The following is a 27736-nucleotide window of genomic DNA, read 5'->3' as shown; positions in this document are numbered from 1 at the left end:
CTCACAAATCCTCAGTTCCCCAGTACTGTGTCCCTTCCCTCCAACCCAGAAAACTGGAAATCAGGCTCCTCAGTCAAGCTTTCTAGAGATTCCCAGAAGATGAGCTGAGTGTAGGTGAGGGGGGCAGTACTGGATGGCACTCCCACACACAGGCCAGTGCCCAGGTGTTTTCCAAAATATATTTGCAAATGGAGGTGGTAGGTGTGGAGAAGGGGGACACCCCTTCTCCCAACCCCACGGACCCTTCCACACACCATCTCTCCCCCTGGGTCCTTATTTCATCTTTAAAAAACATGAGTAAAAACAAAACAGAAAAGCACTCTGTACAAGGACTGGGATCTGGGGGCTGCCACTCCCCGCTTCTGGGGGCAGAGCTGCATCTCAGGGCCACCGTTTCTGAATAGATTGCTCTTGTTTTTAGAAACTCCCTACGGGCCTCTTCCACTCCTGGGCTCAGCTTCCCCAAGTCCTTTGGGACCAGGGATCTGGAAGAAGGCAGGCTCAGGTGAGACTGTGGCTGTGGCATCCATGGGACCCTAAGGTCTGGGGGGGCAGGGCTCCAGAAGAATCACTCAAGACTCCCAGTGCTCCCCCCTCTTCCAGCCAGGCTCTCAGCCATCTGGGAATGCTGGTGGAAGCAAGGTCCCTCAGGACAGGCTCTTGGCATGGAGGCTCCCCTGGATGATCAGAGGGCCCTCTCCTCTCCTCGTCCCGGCACCGGCCCGAAGTCGAGCCTTCCCTGCTGCCTGAGGGCCTGGCAGGGTTGGCAGGCTTGGCCTTCTGGTTCACACTGGCATGTCCAGGCCCAGGTACTCAGGGTTCTCGGCCGTAGGGGTCCCTTCAAAGGTACTGGGCGGTGGGCCCCGCTCAGATGGGTCCTGGTCCCAGTAATAGAGGTTGTCAAAGGCTGGACTGAAGGCAGGGGGAGGATGGGGTGGAGGAGGAGCCCCACCCTGGGGTGCCAGGTACTCGGGGTTCTCCACAGCACCCCCAAAGGCAAAAACGTCTTTAACAACTCCATTCTTCCCAGGGGATAGAGTCTTGGGGGAGAGAGTCTTGGGCCTTTCCAGGGTGGCACTGGCAGGGTGGGAAGGAGGCAGCGGACCGTCCAGGGGTGAGGGGACCTGCGGCCGAACCTCTGGCTGGTTCACGTATTCTGAAAGGGCAAGAGGAGGGGACCATCAGGGAAAGGAACTCGGGTGTCCCTGCCGCCACCACTGCCCCTCACGGTGGACAGTGAGCGGAGACTGTGGAAGACCCAACCCCCCTCTCCCTGCCTCCCAATCAATCGCTCAGCTCCGGCGTGGGCTCCATACCCGGCTGGGGGCCGCAGGTCAGGGGGGCAACGTAGCCATCGTTCTCAGCGGGGAGGGCTCCTGTGGGATCCTCGCTGTATCGCTGCAGAGGGCTGGGGTCATGTGCGGGGGGGCTCTGCAGCCCCTTGGCTGCTCCCATTCCCAAGTCACCATCAAACACATCAGAGCCAGCCCCCTCTGAGGGTGCCAGCGGAGACCTGGGGGGCTCTTCCTCAGAGGGCTCCAGCCCCAGGGCCAGCTCACCACCGCCACTCTGAGGACAAGAGAGAAGGTCATGATGGGGGCCATTCGTGGATCTGGGTGGCTTGGCACCATGGGAGATGAATGACAGGGTCACAGGAAGTAAACGGGCCACCCTTGCGGTATGACAGTGTGGAGAGAATGGGTTCACAGGTGGCCACGGGTCGGAAGGCGGAAGGAATCCTCCTTAAGGGCAAGGGGGTCTCCAGTGAGCGATGATGGAGTTGCGAGGACATGGGAGAAAGGGACCCAAGTCCACAGAGTGGGGGGGAGGAAACCAAACACCCACTCCGGGTGACCGAGGGCACCAACCCTGGTGGATGAGCTGCGGTGCCTGCGGTGGGCTGTGCCCCCAGCGCCCAGGGCAGGGTCTGGGCAGAAGAAGCCCTGCTGGGGCACCAGGTACTCCTCGGCATCCACCAGGTCTCCCATGTCATCATCCTCCAGCAGCGAGCGGTAGAAGGTGCTGTCCAAGGGGCTGGCCGGGCCCAAGTCCTCATTCTGGGGAGCAGGGAGACAGAAGGTGGCAGCCCCTCCCCAACCCAGCGCACAAAGCTCAGGGAGGACAAGAGGCAGGCCTGAGCGGGACTTGGAGACCTTGGACCCAGGAGTCCTCTCCTTTTCCTGCCCCCCACTCCAGGGGAGGGCTCTTGTAGTCACGGGCTGGGAGGGGATAGAGCGGCCCAGTACCTGGATGACCACAAAGCGCTGGGGGTCCCTGGCCATGCGGGAGAATTCAGCCACCAGCTCCCGGAACCTCGGCCGACATTCCGAGTCAATCATCCAACCTGCGGGTGGGAGGAGCTCAGCATCCCAAACTCCCTGCTCCCACTGACCTAGACAAGCCCAGGGAGGGGGGCCACGCTCTGGACGCTGGCCAGCTGCCCTTGTTTTCTCTTTTATTTTGCATGTAAATCTTTCTAGCTGGGTCTTGGGCTCCTCTAGACTTCACTGTGAAAGGGAGACTAGACTCTTGTAAGGCTCCTTTAAACACGCTGGGAACCTGGGGCTGCATACATCCTGTCTTGGCCCCCTCCCACCCACGTCCCTCATGGGCCTCTCCACCCACCCCTCCTCCACGCAGCCCAGCCACGCACATTTGACCATGATCATGTAGACATCAATGGTGCAGATGGGGGGCTGGGGCAGCCGCTCCCCCTTCTCCAGCAGGTCAGGGATCTCCCGGGCTGGGATCCCATCATAAGGTTTGGCCCCAAAAGTCATCAGCTCCCACACAGTCACACCTGGGGCAGAGACAGAGCGAGGGATGTGGGTACTGGAGGAGCCTCTAGTGTACTGAACCCCAAAGGCTCTGCTCAGGAGTTGGCATCATGGGGGGGGTCGGGGTGTGGAAGACAGGGGTGTGATGCCAAGGGGCAGGATCTACTCAGTCTCCACCCAGTTCCTGGGGGATGCACAGACCCAGGAGGGCGGGGCACAGGCAGCACCTTCTTTCCTTCCCACATACATGCTAAGGTGTCCCCATCAATTACTCCCCACACCAGCCTCCCCCAGCGCCATGGTTCCTCATCCACTCCTTGCCCCCAACGCCCTTTCCCCTCCACGTACCGTAGCTCCACACATCACTCTGGTGGGTGAACCGCCGGCGGAGAATGGACTCTAGCGCCATCCACTTGATGGGCACCTGGAAGAAGAGAGCAAGAAACCCTTGAGATGGGTATAGCCATTTCCAGGAATGTCCAGGAGCCAAACCCCACTGGGCCCTGCCTCACTGTGCTCCCGCCCCTCACCTTGCCCCCATCTGCGTGGTACTCAGTCTCGTCGATGTCCAGCAGCCGAGCCAGCCCGAAGTCTGTAATCTTGACGTGGTTGGGGCTCTTGACCAGCACGTTCCGGGCAGCCAGGTCCCTGTGAACTAGCCGCACATCCTCCAGGTAGCTCATCCCCTGCGATCAGAGGGATCCCTGTGGACCTTCTGCTAGGCCACCCCTTGGTCCCTCTTGCAGGGGATCTCCCCATCCCAGCCTGGCACGGAGATGGAAGCTTGTTCCCAGGGGCACCTGCACAGCCCAGGCCCTCAAACTGCATACCTTGGCAATCTGCACACACCAGTTCAGCAGGTCTTGGGAGCCCAGGCGCCCGCGGTGTTCGCGGACGTGGTCTAGGAGGCAGCCATAGGGCATAAGCTGCGTCACCAGCTGCACAGTGGATGTCAGGCAGATGCCCAGTAGGCGGGACACATATGGGGAGCCCACACCAGCCATGACGTATGCCTCCTGGGGACGAGGGTACACACTGAGAGGCGGGAGGACACCTTCACCCTAAACATAGACCAGAGCCACGGCAGCAACTAGGCAGGTTAATAGTGTAAGTTTTAGGGGAATCGTAAAGTATCTCCCCAAATGCCAGAGAAGGGCGAACAGAGCCTACAGCTGCAGCGGGGGAGTCCTCCTGACTCCCGGCTGGAGAGGGCAAGGGGGCTTACATCCAGGATTTCTTTGTTGGCTTTGGGGGATGTGTTTTCCCTCAACACTTTGATGGCCACTGGGATTTTCACGTTCTCCCCATCTGGGATCCAGATGCCCTGGGCAGAAAGAGGTTATGAGCGGGAAAAGTGGCCATCCGAAGTCCAGGGGTCATCGCCGGTGCTGGGAGCACCCTCCCCGCACCCTCCCGCTCCTCGGACCAACCCTAGGTTCTCTGTAACTGACCCTCCAAGCAGCTCCGCCCGCTCCGCCCACAGCTCTGCGCTGCCGCCCCCTCAACCCAACTCCCGGCCCCGCCCCAATCGCTGGCCACGCCCCCTGGCCCTGGCCCGGCCCCTGACCTTGTAGACGGTGCCGAAAGCTCCGGATCCCAGCACCTTCACCTTCCTCAGCTCCGTCTCTTTCAGGATCCGCATCTGCGCCTGGTTGGGCAACGCTCCGCTTGGCGTCAGCGGCTCCACCAGCTGGGGAGAGAGGGTGGCGTCTGGGCCGGGGGCTGCGCCACAGACCCCAGGGCGGCTGCCGCGCCCTCAGGCCGCCCACCTCGGTTTCCTGCAGCAGCCTCCGCATCGTGTACTTCCGGATCTTCTGCCGCCGCCGCTTGACCAGAATACCGAAGACCAGCCCCACGACCACGGCCAGCAGAATGCCCACCACGGCGGCGATGATGGTGGTCACCGGGCTGGGGGCAGGGACCAGGGTCAGGGACCGGGGAGCCAGGCGGGGGCAGGAGGAGCAAGGGGCACCGTGGAGGGAATGAAGGTCACTGGCTTTCAGAAAGGGATGTCAGATAGGTAACACGTGGGCTCTGGTCCTCTCTTGCCCTACTCTAAAACCTGCCTTGGCTCCCCACTGCCTCCAGAATAAAGTCCAAACTCACTGGGCATTCAAAGTCCTCTCCATCCACATGTCCAAACTCTCCATGCTCTGACCTGTGGCTCTAGTCCAGGCTTCTCAAACATCATGGCATAAAGATCACCAGGGCACTTATTAATATGCAGGATTCTGGAGCCCCATCCCCCAAAATTGTGACTGGGGTATGGGGTAAGGCCCAGGAATGTGCACCCTGTGATTCTGATTTTCTAGCCATATGCCCCCATGGGCCAAGACTTTGCACATGCCGTTCCTTCTGCCTGGAACACCACCCCTCCATGGGGTTGTCCTGGCCCATACCAGTGTTGACCCTGGTCCTTGTCATTCTCGCCTCCCCGCTCCCTACTACTTGGCACAGGCTTGGCACAAAACACCTAGTGACTGCTCATTTCATGAACAAATGCTTGCCCTGGACAGGTGCCAATCGCTTTTTCCCCAGAGCCCTTCCCAAAGCTCCCCACTGGCCAGAAAACCAAGCCCAACTCTGTGCTCTGGTGGCCGGGGCCCGTGCCCTCCAGATCTGGCCCCGACCTGACTCAGACCTCACCCCTATTCCTTCTCTAGGTTTCCTCAACGGGCCACCACACCAGAACCTTTGAGCAAACACAGCCTAGACGAGGTCTCATGAGATGACCTGAGGGCAGGGAGGTACTGGGCATCGTAGCCAGCGTTTCCTGCCTCCCCCCTCCCCAAGCATCCTGAGCAGGTCCGTGGTGCAGTTCCGGTGACCACCCAGAAGCCAGTGGGGGAGGGGCAGCAGGGGGGCGATCTGACCCGACTGACCTGGCTCTCTGCTCAGCGGGGCAGCCCTTGTCATCCAGCTCCACACAGCTGCAGGAGAGAGTCTGGTCAGTGACCCTGGGAACCAGCCTCCTGGGCTCGCTCCAGGCTCACGACAAACCCCAGAGGGTGGGCGTGGCTGGTTATCATCCCCATTTGACACAGGCAGAGACTGGGCAGAAGATCACCAGGGCTCTTTCCACCACCCCACAAAGGGGTTCCTTCTCCAGGGCAGCCTGCATCCCCACTCCCCGGCACTGCCTGTGGTGGAGATGAAACCGCTCAGCTATTCCCTCCATCAAAGAATCCCTGGGTAAACCGACACAACCTCTCCAGAGGACAGTTTGGCAATACTTATTAAATAATGTCTATGACCCAGCAATTCCACCTCCCAAGGTACATCCTAAACATGGCAGCACCTGTACACTAGGGGCCAGGCACAAGGATGCTCCTGGTACGCAAAGCAGAACTGCAATCAGCTATACCAGAAAAAAAGGGGAGGGAGTGGCACAGTTAAATACGTTATGCTATGTCCATGCTGCAGATGGAACAGTTTAAAAACGGAGATACATCTCTATTCACTCACAAGAAAAGGACTCTGAGATATTTAAATGAGAAAAAGGGCAAGTACAGAACGAGTTGTAGAGTTTGATCCCATTTACATTAAAAAATACACAAACTCAAAAACAAAACTGATTATGAGGGTAAACAATGTCTAATTGCTGTCTTTTGCCCATTTTTGACCTGTGAAGAGAGCAATTTTACGTGGCTCAAGCTAATATATGTGCAGTCTGCCTATGTAAACGCACACACATGTGAGGCCTGGAAGGCTGCACACGCCACAGTGAAGTCGATGGTCTCCCCAGGGAGGAGGCGGGAGGGGGCAGGCAGCGGAGTGCAGTGAGAGGAGGTGTTTCCTTTGCAACATTTTATAATGATGTCTTCATGTATTTTGTGAAGTTAAATGAAAAAAATAAGAATAAGGGAGCTCACCATGTTAGGACATGGAAAATCATTGCAGGATGCTGTTTAGTGGGGCAGAAAAAAGCAACTTGCAAACAATATGTATGCTCTATGATCCCATTTTGGTGAAAATTAGTATGTTCTATTGTGCACAGATAAAACTGGAGGAAAAATATTCCAAATTATTAACAGTGGGGATAGAACTGCTGGCAACATTTATGTACATTTACTATGTTATACAGCTGGGTAATTTAACTTTCTTAACCTGGGTTACTTTCCTGAACAGAAAAAGCAAAAGATAATGGTAAGCAAGCTGTCCCCTTGTAGAAAAGAGCCCCAGAAATGCCCTCCTTTCTGGGGAAAGGCCTGCAGACTCACGAGTGGGTGCAGTTGATGGGGCACGGCTGGCATGTGCCCTCCTCATCTGGGAACTTCCAGATGGGCATGAAGGAGAGGTCTGGTTTCACGCCACTGGGACAGCGAGCCACGCAGAACGGAGGGTCCTTGTAGTGAGCACAGGCTACACACTGGTCAGCGTCCTGGGAGGGGAGGAAGGGTTTGGAGGGGCTGCACCCACACCCCTGGGCCAGCAGGAGCCGGCCTCTGGTCCCATCATGCTCACCACGGCCACTCAGCAGCACTTTTCCATCTGCCCTGCGACAGACCCGGACCGCTGCGCCTACCACCCTGCTTTCCACTCCCTCCACCGCCCTCCTTCAAAGCCTGGATCGTGGGCCAGACAGGCTTCAGCGGAAGAACTGGGGGCCCGGGGGTGGGGGTGAGGCGGACAGGGACCTAAGGGGTGGCACGTCACCTAAGATAGCAAGAAATGACAACGAATTTAGCAAGCCTTTCCAGCGCTCAGGCCTTGTGCCAAACCCTCTTTCATTTCATTCCACTCATACCACATCCCAGTGAATTAGGCACTACTACAATATCCATTTAACCCTGAGAAAACCGAGGCTGGAAGCAGGGCCTGGGCTCGAGTGCAGGTACCTTGCTGTGCGAGCCCACAGGCCTCCCAGCTCCTACCTTAGCACAGCCAGGGTCAGAAGCACAGGCCTCCTGAGGTCTCCTTCAAGTCCGAAGGGCCCCAGGGTCCAGCACCCCAGCACCCTTCCCCTTCCACCACCCTATTTGGTCTCTGAGCGTGGAGCCCCCTCCAAAGCTGTCTGACCAGACCTAGCACACCCTGCAGCTTCTCGCCAACCTGCCAGGTCTCTGCCAATCCCATAGCCCCCATGCCCACCTTCCATCGTCTTTGCCCTGGGCCCCACCAGCGCCTCACCGATCCAGAGCAGGTCACTGAGCCATTCTGGGGCTGACACTCAGGGTGGCAAGGCAGACAGTGCCTGTCCTTCACGTATTCCCGGGAGTGTCTGGGAGAGGGACCAGGTGGTGAGTGGCCCTGGGAGGAGCCGCCATGCTGCCCCTCCACCCACCCCCCTCCGCCCCGCATACCCCTGCAGTAGTCGGCATTCTTCCACGCACTCCTGGCCCCGCAGGAACTGGCTGCAGTTGACGCACTGGGTGGGCCCTGGACCCCAGCAGTGCCCCTGGGCACACAGTGAGTGGCAGGCCAGGCCCTTACCCACTGCAGTGAGAAGGGGCCAGAGGGGGTACTTAAGGGAGGCCCCGGGGCTCAGCGAACCGGGGGTGGGGGCTGTGGGTGTGGCTGGGAGGTGGGGACAGGTGCTGGGCAATGCAGGGAGAGGAAGCATGTTGAGGTTCCAGAAACAGAGAGGGAAGGGAAAGGACAGACGCCAAGGCATGGTGGCAGGGCCCAACCAGAAGCCGTGCCACAAGGCCAAGCCAAAGGCTATCAAGAACAGTGCATGGGGCGGGCAGAGCCTGCACAAGTCCCAGCAGGCTGCTGCCGGGGGCTGCGGGCAGGTGGGGAGTGGGCCGCACGGGGCTCGCTGTCTTACCGCACTCGTCCTCTGGCCGGTTGGCACTGTGAAGCAGGGCCTGGTGTGGGTTCCGGAAGAGCTGGTGCCAGGGCACCGTGTGTACGAAGCAGAGGCGGGCGTTGTGGTGGACGAGGACCAGCCCGCTGCTCACTTCCCGCAGCGAGCGCAGCCCCAGCCAGCCGATGCCCAGCCCTTGCAGGGTCAGCGAGTAGGCGCCGCTGTGCGAGGAGGGGAGTGCTCAGCTCAGGGGGTCCCCACACCGCGCACCCCTTCCTGACTGACAGGGGCGGCGCCCCGCTTCCTCCTGTCTCCAGCACACTTGGCCAACACAAGGGGACCGATGGCACCCCTGGGGAGCAGGAGTACCCACCCATGCCCAGAGTTTCTCAAGGCCTCCCTGGGAAGCCCTCCCCCTCCGAGGCCCCCTCTCCCTTGGCGCTCACTCATGCAGAACTCGTCCCCGGATTACTCGCAGGTTCTGGAAGACACTGAGGTCAGGCAGGCTGTCTGGCCAGGCTGAGATGTACAGGTAACCTGCAGACACAGAGTGAGGCTGGGGGAGTGGGGACCAGGGCGAGGAGCCCCAGCCTGACGGCGGGGTCAGGCTGCTGGAGGCGGGACACGGAGCCAGAGCCCACCTGTGATCTCCTCCAGGGTTTCAAACACTCGGAGCTGCTCGGGCTGTAGGGGGGCTGGGTTGGAGGCGGGGTCCCTAGAAGGAAGATCAAGTGAGGAGTCAGCAGGGCCAGGAAGGGAGTGGGCACGCCCCCCCACAGCTGGCTCTGCCACCGCTGCCGCCACTAATGCCTTCCCTTAAGCCCTCTGTCTTACACTGAACCCGGCTGCTCCTGTCCTGAGCTTCAAAGCCCATGCCCTACTTTGGCAGGATCTATCAAAACATATTTATATCCTTTGATCCAGAAATCCCACTTCTAGGAGTGTGGCCCAGAGACACTGGTCCCTGTTCCCAGAGGCCATTCAAGACAAAACTGTTTGTAAGAATGAAATCTGAAAATAATCTAAATGTCCATGAGCAAAGAGGGGGCCTATCCAGACTACAGAATAAATACTAATATTGGGAGCAGATGTGGCTCAAGTGGTTGAGCACCTACTTCCCACATGGGAGGTCCCAGGTTTAATTCCCAGTGCCTCCTAAAAACAGAAAAACAATCAAGCAAACAAACGAAAAAACTGACTCAGGGGAGCTGATGTGGCTCAGTGGTTGAGCACCGGCTTCCTACAAAGGTCCCAGGCTCATTTCCTGACACTGATACCTCAAAAAACAAAACAAAAAACTAATATTGGGCCCCCACCCCAATCAAGATGGTGGACTGAGAAGCTTCTGTCCAGCCACAGAAGCTTTGAAAAACCAGAAAGAACAGGCAGCAACATCTTTCTCAAATCTCAGAAACCAGTTAAAGGATTGCATTAACAGGGCAAGCACCGAATCAAGAAATAGACTACTTAAAAGCGGTAGGACCTGTGGAGCCCTGGCTTTCCCCATGCCCTCGCCAGCTCCCCACGGAGCCAGCCAGTGCTCCCAGTGCAGGTCCCTGGTCCCAGTTCTGAAGGATGCAGAGTAACCCTTGTGCACAGACTGGGAGCATGTATGTCTGCCCTAGTCTGTCTGCTGGTGGCCTGAGGGACCAGCAACCTGCCCTGAGCGTAGCAGGCAGTTCACAGAGCTCTTCTACAGGACACCATAAGAGCAGTCAAATGCTGTCTGAGGCAAGGGACTGTGGCTGTGGGACTCAGTGCAGTGCCCAGGACCATGAGGAAATGGTTTCCCAGGGAAGAGGGGAAATTCAGAACCATGTACACAGGGGAATTCCTAGGGTCACCCACCCATCCCTGACAAGATGTGTGCACTGAAAGGCTCAGGGCGGCCTGTGTTTTGGCCTGGGGCTATTTTCTAAACTCATTGTCTGACTAAGCCCTCAAGAAATGCACTTACACAGTTCGATCTTGTGCACAGTTCGATCTTTTTTCCTTCTATTTTTTTGTTAGTTCCTCAAATCCAAGGAAATCTCTGAAATAATACTAACTAGATACAGCTTAAGGAACAGATGCCTCAGATTCTAAATTCCAGCAATAATACAACAAAATATCAAAATGTCCAGGTTTCAAAAGGTTACAAAACATACAAAGAGGGGCAGTGGACTTGGCCCAGTGGTTAGGGCGTCCGTCTACCACATGGGAGGTCCGTGGTTCAAACCCCGGGCCTCCTTAACCAGTGTGCAGCTGGCCCATGCACAGTGCTGATGCGCGCAAGGAGTGCCCTGCCACGCAGGGGTGTCCCCCGTGTAGGGGAGCCCCATGCGCAAGGAGTGCGCCCCGTGTAAGGAGAGCCACCCAGCGCGAAGGAAAGTGCAGCCTGCCCAAGAATAGCACCGCACACACGGAGAGCTGACACAACAAGATGACACAACAAAAAGAAACACAGATTCCCTGTGCCACTGATAAGGATAGAAGCGGTCACAGAAGAACACATAGTGAATGGACACAGAGAGCAGACAACTGGGGGGGGAGGGGAGAGAAATAAATAAATAAATAAATCTTAAAACAAAAACAAAAACATACACAGAAACAGGAAGAAATGGCCCAGGCAAAGAAGAATATTAAAGCATTAGAAACCATCAACAAGGAGGATCAGTTCTGGGACATACCAGACAAGGCCTTTTAAAAAATGATCCTGGGGAGCAGATGTAGCTCAAGTGGTTGAGCACCTGTTTCCCATGTGTAATAAGAGGTCCTGGGTTCGATCCCTGGTACCTCCTAAAAACAAAAAAAAACACAAACACACAAACAAACGAAAAAAACAACTTTCATTGGGGATGGGAAGCACATATAGCTCAGTGGTTGAATGCCTTACGAGGTCCTGGGTTCAATCCCCAGTACTTAAAAAAAAAAAAAAAAGGTCCTAAATATGCTCAAAGAGCTAAAGGGAAACATGGGCAAAGAATTAAAGGCAATTAGGAAAATGATATATGAACATAAAGGGAATATCAACAGAGAAAGAGAAATTTTAATAAGAAACCAAACAAAGCTGAAGATCACAGTAGCAGTAATTTAAAATTCCCTAGGGAAGCAGACTTGGCCCAATGGATAGGGCATCCACCTACCACATGGGAGGTCCATGGTTCAAGCCCCAGGCCTCCTTGACCCATGTGGAGCTGGCCCATGTGCAGTGCTGATGCACGCAAGGAGTGCCCTGCCACGCAGGGGTATCCCCTGAGTAGGTGGAGCTCCACGCGCAAGAAGTGCGCCCCATAAAAAGAGTCACCCACGAAAGAAAATGCAGCCTGCCCAGGAATGGCACCACACACATGGAGAGCTGACACAACAAGATGACAGAACAAAAAGAAACACAGATTCCCAGTGCCACTGATAAGGACAGAAGCAGTTACAGAAGAACACAGTGAATGAACAGAGAGAGCAGACATCTGGGGCGGGGGAGGGAGAATGGTGAGAGAAATAAATAAAAAATCTTAAAAAAAAGAAAAAAAAATTCCCTAGAGGTGTTCAGTAGCAGATTGGAGCTGGCAGAAGATGGAATCAGTGAATCTGAAGATAAGACAATTGAAACCATTTGGTGTGAGGAGCAGATAGAAGAAAGAATGAAGAAAAGTGAACAGAACCTAAAGAACCTGTAGCACACTATCAGTTCTATCAATATATGCACTGTGGAAATCCTAGAAGGAGAAGTGGGAAAGAGACAAAGAATATTCAAATAAATAATGGCTGACAATTTCCCAAATTTAATAAAAAACATGAATATACAACCCAAGATATGACACTTAATGAACTACAAATAGGATAACCCTAAATAGATCCACACTATGGCATATTGTAATCAAACTGCTGAATGCCAAAAATGAAGAAAATTCTGAAAGCGTCAAAAGAGAAGCAATGTGTCACATACACGGGATCCTCAATAAGATTAAATGCAGATTTCTCATTAGAAACTATAGAAGCAAGGCAGCAGTGGGATGATATATTTAAAGTGCTGAAAGCAAAAAATTGCCAACCAAGAATTCCATAGCTGGCAAAACTGTCTAATAATGGAAGTTGGTGAGGATATCGCAATACTGTAAATGCAGTTAATCCCACAGAATGGTATGCTTGGGAGTGGCTGAAATGGGAAAGTCGATGTTGTATATGTGTTTCTGCAACATTCAAAAAAGAAAAGGGGGGCAACTAGAGACAATGAGGGAAGCAGATATGGCTCAAGGAATTGGGCTCCCATCTACCATATGGGAGGTCCAGGGTTCAATTCCTGAGGCCTCCTGGTAAAGGCAAGCTGGCTCGCATGGCAAGCTGGTCTGCATGGAGAGCTGGTGCAGCAAGATGACACAACAAAAAGAGAAACAGAAGAGAGACAGTAAGAGATGCAGCAGGCCAGGGAGCTGAGGTGGTGCAAGAGATTGAGCACCTCTCTCCCACCCTGGAAGGTGCCAGGATCAGTTCCCAGTGCTGCCTTAAAGAGAAGACAAGCAGACACAGAAGAACATGCAGTGAGCAGACACAGAGAAGAGGCAACAGGGGGGTGAGGAGAAATAAAGTCTTTAAAAAAATTAAAAAAAAAAAGACAATGACAAATACAATACATAATCCTGGATATATCTGGCAAAGGAGGAGAAAAGCTCAAATGGACATTATTGGGATGTATGAAAAAATGGAATATTGGCTGTAGCTTTATAGCAATGTTCAATTTCTTGGACTTGATAAATGCACTTAAGGTGGTTACATAAGTGAATACCCTTGTTCTGAGGAAACATACAGGGCAGTAGTAAGTGTTCAAGAAGCATGATGTTGATAATCTACACCCAAGTGTTCAGAAAATGGACCAATAAATATATATGGATACATAGATAGAGGGAATGATATGGTAAATGTGGCAAAACGTTAAAACTGATGGATATGAGTATCTGGGGAGTAGGGGTATGTTGGGGTTTTCTGTAGGATTTGTATTATCTTTGTAATTATCCTGTAAGTTTGAAAGTACTTCAGTATAAAAAGTTAGAAAAACAACTACCAATATTTAGGAAGTTTTAGTATATGTCAGGCACTGTTCTAAGAGCTTTATAAGTATTAATTCATTCGAACTTTAAAACTACATTATGCAATAGGGACTCTTACTGCCCTCATTTTACAGATGAGGGAACAGAGAGACTGAGAGGAGGGCACACGATTAATAAGGGGTAGAGGCAGGTTTCGTAACCAGGTGGTCCTTGTGTACTTTTTATCAATTACTTTTCTTGAACTTGGTAATTGTACTTGATGTGGTTATATAAATGAGTATCTTTGTTCTCAGGAAATACACATGGAAGCATTGAGTGGTAAAGGAGCATGACATATACAACCTACTCTCAAAATGTTTAAAAACTGATAGGCAGGTAGGTTGAATGATAGAACAAATGTGGCAAAATGTGAAAAGTTGGTTAAGTCTGGGTACCTGGTAGGGGGTATATTGGAGTTCTCTGTATTGTTTTTGCAACTTTCCTATACGTTTGAAATCGTTTCCAAATAAAAAGATGCCTTTGTTTCATTTCATTTTGTTTTGTTTATAAAAAGTAAAAACAGTCTTGCTCCCAAGCCTGGGCTCTTAGCTGCTAGTCTTTGCTGCCACCTGCTCCACACCTGTGGAAAGAACTAAGCAGCTCCACGTCATGACAAGCTCTCAAAAGCTAGCAGTGCCAACGCTCACTACCATCCAGTCTCCATAAGCGAACCTCCCCAACCAAACTACTGAAAGGTTCTCTCTCCCAGGGTCTATGAACAAGTGAACGGTCTGGAACGACACACACAAACTGTTAATGGTGGTCCCCTCTGGAAAGGGGGTAGAGGTGGAGGAAGTGTTGAAGGGGAATCTTCTGCTTGTATGAATATATTTTTATTGAAGTATAATTGACATACAATAAAATGCACAGATTTTTAGTGTACAGCGTGATGAGTTTTGACAAACACACTCACCCATATGTCCACCACCCCCATATACGGACCATTTCCATCACCTGGAAATCTCCCTTGCGTCTCTTCCCAGTCCCCCACCCCCACCCCCCACCCCTGGGCAACCACTGTTCTGATTTCTATCACCAGAAAGTGGCTTCGCCATTCTACTTCCCCGCACAGCTGGGGCCACACTGTAAGGACGTTCTCCTGTCCAGCTTGTTTTGCTCTACATGGCATTTCTGAGATTCACCCATGTTAACGTGTGAATCAGCAGCTCATATCCTTTATTGCTGAGTAGAATTTCATTGGCTCACTACACCACCATGTGTGTTTATTCATTCACTTTTGATGGACATTTGGGTTGTTTCCAATTTGGGGCTATCGAGATAAAGCCTGCTATGAAATCAAGGGGAATTTTTACTTTCTCTGGATGGCTTGACCTCTTTAAAGTGCATGTTCCTGGATATTTATGAACATATCCCAGAAGTCCCTCTTCCCCTGGTCCCCCACCTGCCTCCGTCACCTGCCTGGCCTCCTCCTCAGGACTGCTGTCTGCCCCGGTGCTGTCAGGCTGTCGTGCCTGCCCTTGACCCTCTGTGTCCTTACCCCTGGAAGCTCTCCTGCAGAAACACCAGGCTCCCGAAGATCTTCCTGCAGCCGGCAAACTCCTGGATGTTGGCGCTGGTGACCGCCCTCGCCTCGCGCAGGTGCTCCATGCCCAGGCCGTAGCACACTGTGGGGAGCGGGCGCAGGTGGTGACGGCGCCTTCTCAGCCCCACAGCGAGATTGACTAGCAGCCTCCCGGGCCCTCTCTGCAGTCCCCTCCTGGGGCCCCGGGGGCGCCTCCCCGTCAGGGCTGGAGATATGTGGGAACATGTAGACTGACCTGGGCCAGGCCAGGGGCAGAGGCAGTTGGAAAAAAGGACACCCGAGGAAGGGAGGGACAGAGTGGGCTGGGCTGGGCCAGGCGTGCAGAGGGACAGGGACTGGGGTCTGGCCCTAGGGGTGCCAAGTGGGTACCTCGGGCACAGGGCTTGCTGCATTTCTCACACCGCTGTTTCCCATCCTCAGCTGTCACCTCTTGGTTGTTCAGGGGGCAGACCAGGGTGCAGGAGCCCACGTCCGTGGACAGGTAGTTGTCTGAGGAGACCAGGAACAGGCTTGTGCCTGGGCCTCCACGCCCTGCCGTGGGCAGTCGCCAGGCCCCGGGATAACAGGAAGGATAGCAGCCAATCCCGAGAGACCCTTGCTACACAGCAGGCACCGTTCTAGGTGCTTGGCACTCAGTTACTCACCACACAACCCTCTGCTGCATGCCCAGTTTGCAGAGTTATAACTTACTGACCTTACTAACTTGCAAGGTCCCAGTGGTAGTGAGTGGAGGAGCCAGGATTCGAACCCAGACAGGCTGGCTCTACGTTCATGTTCCCGATCACCATGGGGAGGGCACAGCCAGGCCCTCAAGGCCCACCCCTCTCTCCCATGAGATGCCAGGTCCCAGCCCAGTCCCAGGGAGCCCTGGCACTCACTGGGACAGGCGGTCACACAGCTGGCGCCGAAGGTATAGCGGCCCTCGGGGTTGGGCATGGACTCGAAGGTGTCCGTGTTGTAGGTGACCAGTGCTGGGCAGTGCAGCTCGCAGATGCCGCTGTGGTTGAAGTGGAGGCAGGCCTGGGGGGTGGGCAGCCGGGGGTCACCAGGCTGCCTCTTCCTGGTATGCCAGGGGCCACAGGGAAGGACAAAGCAAGGTCCCTCCCCAGACACCTCAGGGGGCTGGTGAGCACAAGGCAGAGGCGTACCAGGCAATCGGAGTGCTTGGGGCCCGTGCAGCCGGCAGCACACTGCTCGTGGCAGCAGTCCGTGGGCAGCAGGCCCTTGCAGCGGGCACAGCCACTGGCACAGATGGTGCGGGTCACTGTTGGGTAAAGGTAGATGAGCACCAGACCCTCACCAGCGGCACCCTCTGTGCTGGCATCCCGCCCCGCGCCTGGTATCCAGCCCCACCCACGCCATCCTTACCCACCCTGTCCCTACCCCCTCTAAGACTCACAACTCTGACAGTCCTTGGAACCCTCCCCCCAGCAGTGGGGGGCATTACAAGCCGAAGAGCAGGGCCTGCCTGGAGAGAGAAACAGAGAGAGAGGGTGAGAGAGGCGCGGCACAGCGAGCCAGGCCCGCTTCTGCGGAGAGAGACAACGAGGCGGGCTGCAGTGAGGGCACGACCAGACAGCAAGCACGGACTCCAAAGACAGACACCGTCTAGAAGCAGAGGCAGCAGGAGGGACTCAGGACGAGGGGGCAGGTGGGGGGGTGGCTGCGAGGTGGGGGCCAGGCGTGTGGGGTCGGGTGGGCGGCGGGGGCCGGGCTTACAGGTCCGGGAGCGGTTGGTGTCCACCCGCGTGAAGGACAGCTGGTTGTTCTTGTGGAAGATGTCCTCCCACAAGACCGTGTCCTGGTGGCAGAGCTGGGGGTTCCGCTGGATCAGGACCCCTCCCTTCAGTATCTCTGTGGGGTGGGCAGTGGTCAGGGCACCCTCTCTCCACCGTCTCCTTTCTGCCTCCTGTGGGGTCCTCCTTCCTCCCAGGAGGAGCAGAACTCTTAACCCCAGGCTCCCCGGCAAGCACGTCCAGAGGTACTCCTTGAAGTCACCCTCAGCGCACCCCAAACGCACATCCATGTTTTCACAGATGAACAAACTCGGCCCGAGGGAGGAGGGAGTTGCCCACGCCAGGTCAGATGTCCAGGGCATTCTCCTTTCCTCTAGCCTTCACTTTGTGCACACTGCTTAGCGTTAAAAACATAGAGACTTTGGGGTCAAAAACCCAGCTGCACCACTAACTAGCGATGTGACCTTGATCCTCTCTCTAGGCCTGTTTTCTTATCTCTAAAATGGGAATAACACTGATGGTTCCCTTGCAGGATTGTAGCAAGACTAAAAGGGGATTGTTCATGCAAAGTGCTTGGCACCCAGAGCTTCGGGACACTGGCAGCTCCAGGGCCACTGGGTACAGTTACTCAGGCTGTTCACTGCACACGGGTAGTCAGGCAAGTGGGGGCAGAAACCTAACTTGTATTCTAATTATCAAGCTGCATGTGCTGGTTTAAGCTAGGACTTTCTAGAAGTGCTCCTTCCCCAGCTCCACCTGCATCCACCCAGAGGACGTGCTGTTTCTGATTCATACAAAGGCACCCCATGGTTAGTAGAGGCCCTGGTCAGCTCTCGATAAGGCTGAGAGGGTTTCAATGACAATGATGACTACCTGTGAGGCTTCGAAGCTGCAGCTCCCCCAGTCCTTCTGGGGTGGCCCTGGTGGCGGGGGTGGCATGGTCTGGCAGGTCTCCATTGTCAAGCACAGCCAGGGCATAGCGGTCCTCGAAGAGCTGGGTGCCTCTCACGATGCGCAGCCTCTGCAGGGGAACCTGCCTCACCTGGTTGTGGGCAATGAGCACGTAGCCTTGCACCTCCTGGATGTCCTGAAAGGGGACAGGGCAGGGGCTGAGGCAGGTCTCTTTAGGGCTGCCTGGCACTTGGGGATCTGGTGCAAGGCCCCAGCCGCCTAAGCAGTCTTTCTCCCTCAGGTGTAAAGTGGAGATCAAAAGCCACCTCTGCCCTGCCTGACCAGGTTCCTGTATAATCAGGAAAGACAATGGCGTGGGGAGCCCTTTTAAACTGTTAGCAAGGGCCTTGCCTTCTCTGTATCTCGGTTTCCTCATCTGTAAAAGGGAAGGCCTGGCTGAGGTAACATCTGGGGTTTGACGGACCAAGCAACGCCCACGTGGCCCCACTCCAGGATGCCTTGGACACAACCCAACAGGTTGGTTTCCACTCTCTCACCTCCTCGGAGCCCTTTCACATACATTTCCCAGTTGGTGGACCCAGGGAGGAAGCAAAGGAAGCAGACTGCTCCCACTGCATCGATAGGGAAACAGAGACCCGCTGAGGCTAAGGGCCTGGGCCACACTCCCACAGCTTGTCGTGACAGAACCAAGTCTGGATGCCATGTCTCCCATCAGCTCTTTCCACTACTCCAAGCATGGCATGGTGGTGGGAGAGTTGGATGGGGGTGGTGATCATGCTAGCAAAAGAGCAAAACAGTAGCAGAGGAACTGGTGCATTCCACCCAGAGATGTCCACAGCCAGCCATATTAAAAAAGGGAATGAACTTGTCTTGCAGCAGAACAGATGGGGGCTGGATATTAGGAAGAACTTCCTGGTTGAGGAACTTATAAGAGAAGAAACATAGGGAAGGGGCACGAGCATCGTCTTCCTCCACCCACCTATAAGCTGAGGGCTCAGCCCAACTGGAGGCAGGGGCTTGGCTGGGTTGCCCATGGGACTCACCTGCAGGAAGGAGAGGCTGGCATTGGCAGGCAGGTAAGTGAGCTCCAGGTTACCCTGCACCACCTGACAACCCTGATAGAGGTGGCGGAGCATGTCCAGGTGGGTCTCGGGACTGGCCGGGAGCCGCAGCTTCATGTCTGTGCCAGTGCACACTGCAAGCGGGCAGGAGATGGGTCAGAGCTTCTCCAATCTGGCTGCACAGAACCCACACTCATCACCCCACCCCCAAGTTAGGCCTTTTCAGACGGCGAGAAAGCACGACTCCAGGAACCCTTCTTCCATGTCCCCTGTGCCTGTGGCATTAACAGAAGAAAACTTGGGTGTTTAGGAAGGAAAATCAGGGATAGTCTCCAGGTTGGGCCCATAGAGCATCCAGAGCAGGCCTTCTGTGCCAGCCCCATGGCGCTGGCGTATCCGCCCAATACAGGGTGTTGGCTGGCAAAGAAAGCCTTCCTTTGTCCCATAGGCCACAGCCCAGGGCCGAGGGGTAAAAATCCCCCATGAGAGGAGATGAATCATGAATCCTCTGGATACCCTCTGACCATCTCTCAGGCAAACAAACTCAGGGCATTCTCCCCACTTCATTCCAACACCACCCACGTGCCAATCTCCTGGCAAGAGATACCCACTCCCCCAATGCCACCCAGAAAGTGGGGAAGGAGGGTCAGCTAGAGTCATAGCTGGTGAAAGGGGGGCAACCAAGGAGCTGGTCCCTGCAGGGACTTCTGGGATATCCCAAGGCAGCACAAGGAAGCACCATACCCCAGCTATGGGCATCCAGACCCAGGCTGCAGGTCCTGGGCCAGGGCGATGCCAAGGCGTCTATGCTGGCACCCTCACCCGTGCCACCTCCTCAGACCAAGACTCTGGTGCCAGCTGGCAAAGCCTATGCCCGGAACTCCTGCCACAAGGGCACTACGTCAGTCCTGGGTACCTGCCCCAGTGCCAGCCATCCGCCACAGGGCATCAGGATGAACTGCCCTCGCTGGCCCACCTATCCCCAGCCTGGTGTCCCTGGGAGCAGAAGAACCCATGGAGCCCAGGGAGTCCAGAGTGGGTAAACCTCCCCTGGTACAGGGTGCACTCGGGGAAGCAGCTGGCACCAGGCCTGCCAGCAGGCGGGAGATGAGCCCATGCCCAGCTGAACCCGTTTTTCTGCTCTGGTGAGAAGATGAATCACCTGGCGCATCTTGCCCAGAAGGGTGTGCTAATGGCGGGTACAGGGGGTGGAGGGCACCCTCAGACACACAGGCCCACAGGTGCCCGAGCTGCCCGGAATTCCTTCTGGTCACCGCTCCGCCTCACATGGACTGAATGCCTATTTGGGGGACAACACAGTGGCTGGCTTTGAGGTCCAACCCCTGCTCTCCCAGCAACCTGGAGTCTAACAACAAAGCCTAGGAGGTATTATGGGATAGCACCCTGCCTCCAGAGAGCCAGGAAAAGCGGGGAGGGCAAGCCCCTGGGTTCCCCCCCGGGCTGGTGGTCTTTCTGTAACATCCAGAGTGGCCTCTATTCCCACGCCTCTGCGCAGTGAGGGCAAGAAGCAAAGGGGGGGAGGGAAGGGCCCAGAAACAGAACTCAAGGCTTCATCTCCTGGACTGAGGCGAGAGAGACCCTCAGGCCTCCCCTCTCCACGCCTCACCCACCAGCACCCCTCCTTCCCCAGCCCCTCCCCCCGAAGTCCCAAGAGAAACGGGAGCCTGGGGTGGCAGGCCAGGCCCAAAATAACGCCCTGCTGCCAGGACCTCCCCCGGCCGCGGGGCCTCAGCTGCTTTACAGGCGCAGCTGTCTCCAGACCCAGACCCCAGGCCCCGGCCCAAGCTTGGGGGACAGGGACCAGCAGGTCTGGGGCAGGGACTGTCTCCACCCCCTGTGGCCCTCTGCCACCTCCAAGGGACACCAGCTGTGGCAGCCAGGCAATAGAAAAACAAAAACCATGGAAACTAGGAGCAGCTGCATTAGCTGGGCGCCTACTGTGTACCCAGCTGGCACTTGGGGGATTCTATAACACCCTCCAGGGACTGGGACTGCCACTTTTATCTTGCAAAGAAGGAAACTGAGGCTGACGGGTTAAGATTCTCCCAAGAACACAAAGCTCGCGAGCAAAAGAGACAAGATGTCAACGCGGGTCTGTCTCTGGCCTTAGAGCCCACATTTCTTCCCCTAGGCCTAACTGCACACAGACAAACACCCCGCTTGCCACACAAACATAAATACACACTCGCTCTCCTGATGCCAGGGATAAACACTGCAGGACGCTGGGCAGGGCGGGGTGGCCGGGCTGGGCCGGGCTGGGCAGGAGGATCAGAAGGGCAGGGAGCCCCGCCCCACCGGTTTGTTGACCTGATTTGTGACCAATTTAAGTTGGACTAAGACTCTTTTGCAGACAGGTGGCCAAAGGGTACACTAAGGCCTACTCCCAGGGAGCTAGAAGCTTGCCAGCTAATACCCCCGCCAACCTGACATGCAGCAAGAAGGCCTTCCCGACAATCCCCCACCAGTACCCCCATCTCCACACCCAGCTCCCCCACGCAGTCCTCACCACAGATCCCTATTCCACCTTCCCCCATTTATTTTCTTGGGTGCTAAGGGTCCTGATTTCACACAGGGAAGCTCTGTGTCTCCAGGCCACCTGCCCCTCCGGAGCCCCAACCTCCAAACCTCCACGGCCAAGACAGGGTGAGGCCGCTCAGGCCAGGGCACACAGGGAGCTGCTACGCGTTTGCTGAGTGAATGAATGAAGTCCAGCCAGCAGTGCCCGAGTCAGAAGGGACGGGTGAGGGCAGAGCATGCACCCACACGTCCTTCTGGGGCCTTGGTGGTCAGGGTTTGGCCCCAGCCGGGGGTTCTCAGGCAGCTTCCCTCCTCCCCACCAACCTTCAGGCCCAGCTGCTTCTCCTGCTTGCCAGCACAGAAGGCAAAACTTCCTCTGGTTTCTATGAACATGACCAGGAAAACTACCTGCACCCCCTCCCCATGACCACCCCAAGACTCACCTCCCCACACTGCAGTCCCTCTGGGTCTCGCCCAGCCACTCACACCCAGCGTATGGGGCCCCGTCTCAGGCTCTTGGGAGCAGAGCCCTGGCTGGGCCACTCAACGGGTGACCTTGGATAGGTCCCTAGACCTCTGGAGCCTGGGATTCCCCATCTCAGCCCCTCCAGGGCTAAGCCCTGCAGCACCTGCTACCTAGGAGGCCTTCAAGTGATGAATATTCACTGACCTGAACTTGGCAGTAGGGGGGATAATAAAAACAGCTCTTTTTCCCCTCAGAGAGGTTAAGTGAGAGTTAACTTTTAAGTGAGAGTTAACTCAGAGAGTTACGTGAGATAAGGAACAAAAAAGCAGTCGGTAAACACAACAAGGCTTTGTCAACAGAACCGTGGCAACACACACATTAGCTAAATAATTCTCCCACTCCCCTGGGAACACACCTCCCCTTGCTCTACCTCGCCTCTGTTCCCAGGGGTGGTGAGGACAGGTGGCCAGCAAGAGATGGAGGTATCAGGCCAGAGGGACTTCCCACCGGCTCAGGGCGGGGAAGGGGATCTCTTTCTGGATCATTCTAACCCCCTGGAGGCAGGCAAAACTACTCCGGGCCCCAAGCACCCCCCAGGCCCAGCTCTGCTCTGGTCCCTCTTACTTCCGCCTCAGCTGTCTTCCCTCCGCCCACAGTCCTGCATGCCCCAGTGGTCTCTGCCCGCTCCTGCCCTCAGGCCCCTGCCATGAAGGGCGGACCCAAGAAGAAGGCAGGCATGGGTTGGATGGGGAGGGAGAGGACTCCGCGGCCAGGAGGAGACCTCGGGGCCCCAGCTGGGGGATAGTGACAGGTGGGGGGAGCCAGCCCCACTTTCTATAGCCTAGGTAAGTGGATGGGAAGGTCATCCATCCCTGGCCACGTGGCTGCCCCTAAGCCAGGGCTTTGCTCGGCCCCTCCTGTTGAATGGATCAAGACTCTGATCAATCCCTGAGGCCTCCTCTCTAGAGTCCAAACCTGCCTGGGTGTTACTCTCAACTGTGGAGCCTTGAATAAAACGCTTCGTTTCTCTGAACTTCGGTTTTCTTATCTGCACACCGACTTACAGGACCTATGTAGAGATGAAATGAAGCTGCCTGCGGGTAAGAGCCTGGTACCCAGGAAACACTCAGTACATTTTTTGAAAGTTGAGGCCTCTGAGAGGTCAGTACAGCAGGAGCATGGATGATCCCAAACCAAAAGAAAGTAAGAAGTGCTCTGTGTTTAACAACGGAGTGCAACATGTTTTCTTTTTACATTTGATCCCATCTTTCAGATTGTTTTCTCTTGAAATAAGATTACTTTTCCCCAAGTATAGTAAAAAGAGGGAAGGAGGCTGCTGGGAGAACCATACTAGAAATAAAATGAGCTCTGCAAGATTTAAAAAAAAAGAAAAAGGATGTGTTTGCTGCAATTTTTTGCTCAGAAAGGATCTCAGCGAAATTCTGACCTTCTGAGCCTGCCCCAGGTCTCCCCCCCCGCCCCACCCCCGCATTCCTGCCCCTCAACCAGCCATGGGATATATAATAATAGGGGTGCTCCCATGGGATATATAATAATGGGGGCGCTCGAGGCAGCTGGGCAGTGTGCTCCGTTTTAATCATTCCCGACACACCACGCCCAGCAGTGCAGGCTGGGGGGTGAGGAAGACATGAGGAGGCCCCAGGAGACGGCGAGCAGGATGCCCCTCAGATCCTAGCTCTGCAGCCAGCCCGCTGCCACCGGCCTGCGAGGACAGCAGCTCGGCCTGGCCACCCAGCCTGGCCTCACCCTACTCCTCAGGAGACCAGGGGTGAAGACAGGGAGAGAAAGGGTGGGCTCACCGGGAAAGGCAGAGCCTCCGTCCTCACAGAGGAGGCCAGGGGCCACCTCAGGCTGTTTACAGCACCTTGAGGGAATTCCTTGAGAGGGCAGAGTTCAGTCGGCAGGGAGACTGCTATTTGGCAACACTGAGCCCAGACACACAAACACACAGACCACACAACTCAGGAGCACCCTGGCAAAGGCACGCAGCTTCTTTCAGACACCCGCAGCTTCTTTCGGACACCCACGTTGACTCTCCAGATAGTGCGGCGATGTCCAGACAGGGGGGCCCTCAGGCAACACACGGGACACGATGCCACACACACACACACCCCGGACTCCCTGGCCTATGGAGACCACCCACTACTCTCGGAACACTCTCATTTTGTCTTCCCCACAGCCCAGTGACGCGCCAAGCGTTCCTATTGTTCCGGGCAGATTAATAGAGTGATTTCGAGTGAGCGGCTGGGGTGGATCGGGGCCCCACCACCGATTGGCTGTTCCTGAACCTCCTTGAGGCCCAGCTCTTCACCTGGACAATGGAAACAGGACCCCTCTCTCAGGGTTGTTGAGGGTTAAAGGAGAGGATGCCCAGGGCCCCACACAGGGTTTACCTCCAGGACACGTCTGCGTGTATCCGTATTGCCTACAGGCGGATAGAGACCCCTTTCAGATCACACCAGCCCCCCTCGCCCCCTTCCCCACACACAGCATGAAGGAAAAGGCAGGCCAACAGGCCGGCCCTCTGCACACCCCCTGTTGTTACCCTCCTTCAAGCGCCCGGGAAAAACTCCCTTGGAACTCTTCCACTTTGTGCCTCAGACCATGAGACCCCACCACCACCGCACACGTACACCCCAAAGTCACGAAGCACCCAGCTGGCCCTAAAGCAACTTGTTCAAAACAACCCGTCAACCCCTCCCCTTACTCCAAGACCCCAGCATAGGGCAATTCTGCAGCCTCCTGCCCCTTCTCCTCCCCCAGCGGGCAGGACAGGTTGCTCTCCCCGCCTCCCCTTTCTACACCTGCACCCTGCTTGGCGCTGGAGTCACCCAACTCTAGCGGTTAAAGGGGGGTGGGGAGGGACAGGGCGGAGGGGACCCCCAAAGGAATCCGGCCCAGTCCAGTCTGGAGGCGGAGGCTGCCAACTGGAAAAGCTTTGGAAAGCCTGAAGGGGTTTAAGGGGAACACGAGCGCACGCACACGCACGCACGCACGCACACAGACACACACACACACCACCAATACTCCTTTGGGCGAAAAGCTTTCCGAACAATTCCTAAGAACTTTTCTGACAAGTTCCCGGAGTCTGGGAAGCACCAGTCCCTTGAATGGCACATCTAGGGCTGATTCGGTGTAACTGCCCCCTGCCCCACTTCTTTTGCCCCCTCCCACCGCCCGAGGGCCCAGCTATCCCCTGCGCCTGGACACTCCACAACTCGGGGTGGGAAGAGCTCGTGTGCCCCCTCTGCCCGCCCGCGTCCCGGGATCTCTGCGGGGGGGATGCAGCCTGCAGGGGCTTCGGTCGCTGCTCCATCCCCTCCCCACGCCAGACCCACCTTGGGTGCCCGCGGCTCTGGGGGGCAGGAGGGCGAGCAGGATCCCCCAGTGGCACCAGGCCGCCAACTCCATGGTGCTCACAGCGGCTCCGGCCCCATGGCTCCGGCTGGACCACGCTGGGGAGGGGGGGGGGAGCCGGGTGGGGGGCGAGCGAAGGAGGCCGGGCGCTCCGCGCGGGGCCGGGCACCCTGGGAAGGGGCGTGCGGCGGCCTCGGAGGCTTCTTCTCGTCTCTCTGGCCACGGTGGAGGGGAATCTCAGCTCCACAACTTCATTCTTGTACTTCCTCAAGGCAGCCCTCCTCCTCCACCTCCTCCTCCTCCTGTGATTGGGAGCGAGCGCGCTCCCAGCTCGCCCCCCCTCACCCCCTCCGACTGCATTCCAGCAAGTCTCTGGGAGTGGCAACTCCCAGCTTCACTTTCTCCCTCTGTCGGCGCAGGCCTGCCCGCCGCGTGCCGCTCCCAGCGCCCGGACGCCTGGGTTTCCCGCAGCAGTTCCCAAACATTCCATGAAGAACCCCTAAAAGCAGAGGAGAGTGAACGGCCCGCCTCTTCTGGGATTCTGGGGGAATTCTTTAGGGGCCGCCTGCCATCCTTCACTCACTTCCTTCTAAGTCGCAGGTTTTATCTTAAACATTCTTGGCGAGTTTGCATCCTACTCCGTCACATGCCTATTTGTCTTAATATCAAATAATGGTTTTCCCACCGCATGCTGAAGTAAAATCAAGGAAGGGGATGTGTTGTGCTTAACTTCTGGCTTCCAGGACTCCCTGGCATAGCTTCTGGAATCCTCTAGTTATCTTCTCCAGTCTTAAGGGGCTCTACAGATCTGGGGAGAGGAGTTCAAATTAGAGGGGCCTCTTGTTTTTGTTTTGTTTTGTTTTTTAATGAGGGCACCCAGCTGCCAATTCATTCAAGGTTTCTTCCTGGTCCCTTCCGGTCCCTTCCCTTTTATTACCGTGTTGCAGTCGGGCTCCCCACCCTGCATTCCACCTGCAGCCCCTGACCCTGCCCTAAGGCCCAGTGTGACTGGGTTGGAGAGGGGGTAGGGATGGGAAGGAGGTCTGTTTTTGTTGGAAATTCCAATGAAGTATTGCATGGGACATACTTATAATAACAAACTATTCATTGTTTACCTGAAATTCAATTTAACTGGGCTTCCTTAATTTTATTTGCTAAATCTCACAAGTCTTATTGGAATATACCCTAGCCAACAGCAATGTCTGTGCTGGTGAAGGCGGGGGTCACAGGCACCTCTTGGGAAGTGGAGAATGAAGGACACTAGAATTTCCTAAAGAGCATCCACATGTCAAACACTGAGGGATGCTTGAGAGCAGCAGGGTCTCTGGGATCAGAATGACCTGAGTCAAATCTCTCAGCTCTGCCGTGTATTAGCTGTGTGACCTTGGGCAAGTGATGGAGCCTTCTGGGTCTCAGTTTGCCCATCTGTAAAATAGGGTCCATAAGGGCATGTGGCAAACTGTGCTAGGGGTTAAAAGAAATAATACTCCTGAAGCATTTAGCACAGTACTTGACACATAGCTGATCAATAAATAGTCCAGATTTGTTACACTGGGGTAGATTCAGGTTTTGTGGGTCCTGGAGCTTATATAATTTAGAAGATGCTCTTTTAAGAACAGAAATACAAAGTTATGAATACAAAATTAAATACAATGATGGCAGCAAAACATCGTGAATGTAATTTAAATTACATATTCGAATGTGGTTAAAAGGGGAAATTTTAAGTTGTATACATGTCACTAGAATTTAAAAAACAACCCATAGGACTGGGCAACCCAGAGAATCCTAATGGATTATGGACTTCAGTTAACAGAATAATTATGATAATATTGCTTCATCAATTTAACAAAGGTACCATACTAATGCAAAATGTTAATAATAGGGAAAACCGTGTATTTAAGGAGAGGTGAGTATTTTCAGCATGATTTTTCTATAAATTTACAACTTATCTCATTAAAAAACCAAATTTTTAAAAAAGAAAAAAATTAGTTACAGAATTAGGCATACACATGCAAATGAGTGGGCTGAACTTTAACCTTTATTTTTTAAAATGATGACAAGTCCCCCTTTGTCTCTAAGTAGTAATGTTCAAACTGCAGGTCAGGATCATCCTTAGGGGGTCCTGAAACAAATTTAGATGATCTAGGCTAGCTCTTTTTTTCTTTTTTAAGAAAGAATGGAATAGAAAATATCTGACAGCATCACATGGAGTAAGAATATAGTAAGGGTAAGAGTGGTTTGGGATGTGTGCCCCAATTGGTGAATTTTTAAAAAGGACTTATTCCTTGGATCATAGTCAGAAATGTTTGAGAAACACCATTGTTCTTGGGGACACAGTAGCCCTTCAGGATGGGTATCAATATTCCTCTTTTCTCTAGGTGTTAGAATTAGGCCTAAGGAAACGGAGGCTCAAAAGAGTTAAGCAATTTGCCCGGGACTGTTTCAGGGTTAACTAGGGAAAAGTCGAACATCCAGCAAAACCAGGCCCTCATCCCCATCCCGGCACACAGCCC

General features: G+C 54.9%; 1 protein-coding gene across 1 annotated transcript; it reads right to left on the bottom strand.

Moving 5' to 3' along the window:
* Window positions 1-165: 165 nt before the first annotated feature.
* ERBB2 (erb-b2 receptor tyrosine kinase 2) lies at window positions 166-25627 on the bottom strand. Its single transcript, XM_058284166.1, has 27 exons — window positions 25205-25627; window positions 18824-18975; window positions 17742-17955; window positions 16852-16986; window positions 16532-16600; window positions 16281-16396; window positions 16011-16152; window positions 15502-15621; window positions 15088-15214; window positions 9168-9241; window positions 8973-9063; window positions 8548-8747; window positions 8081-8213; window positions 7908-7998; window positions 6998-7158; window positions 5660-5707; window positions 4547-4685; window positions 4345-4467; window positions 4003-4101; window positions 3608-3793; window positions 3308-3463; window positions 3126-3201; window positions 2654-2800; window positions 2247-2344; window positions 1869-2057; window positions 1317-1569; window positions 166-1156 (listed from the first exon to the last, which is right to left on the bottom strand). The coding sequence occupies exons 1-27, from the start codon at window positions 25275-25277 to the stop codon at window positions 786-788; spliced, it is 3783 nt and encodes a 1260-aa protein (XP_058140149.1). The 5' UTR covers window positions 25278-25627; the 3' UTR covers window positions 166-785.
* Window positions 25628-27736: the final 2109 nt, after the last annotated feature.

The sequence above is a fragment of the Dasypus novemcinctus genome, chromosome 21 (genome assembly GCF_030445035.2).
Source record: "Dasypus novemcinctus isolate mDasNov1 chromosome 21, mDasNov1.1.hap2, whole genome shotgun sequence".
Taxonomy (NCBI): Eukaryota; Metazoa; Chordata; class Mammalia; order Cingulata; family Dasypodidae; genus Dasypus; species Dasypus novemcinctus.
This window is presented reverse-complemented; position numbering and strand designations above follow the sequence as displayed.

Coding starts and splice junctions, on each gene's coding strand:
- ERBB2 (XM_058284166.1), bottom strand. CDS start 25,277: ATGGAGTTGGCGGCCTGGTGCCACTGGGGGATCCTGCTCGCCCTCCTG. Junction 4,102..4,344: donor CTTTCGGCACCGTCTACAAG/GTCAGGGGCCGG, acceptor CTTTCTGCCCAG/GGCATCTGGATCCCAGATGG. Junction 1,570..1,868: donor ACCGCAGCTCATCCACCAGG/GTTGGTGCCCTC, acceptor TCTTGTCCTCAG/AGTGGCGGTGGTGAGCTGGC.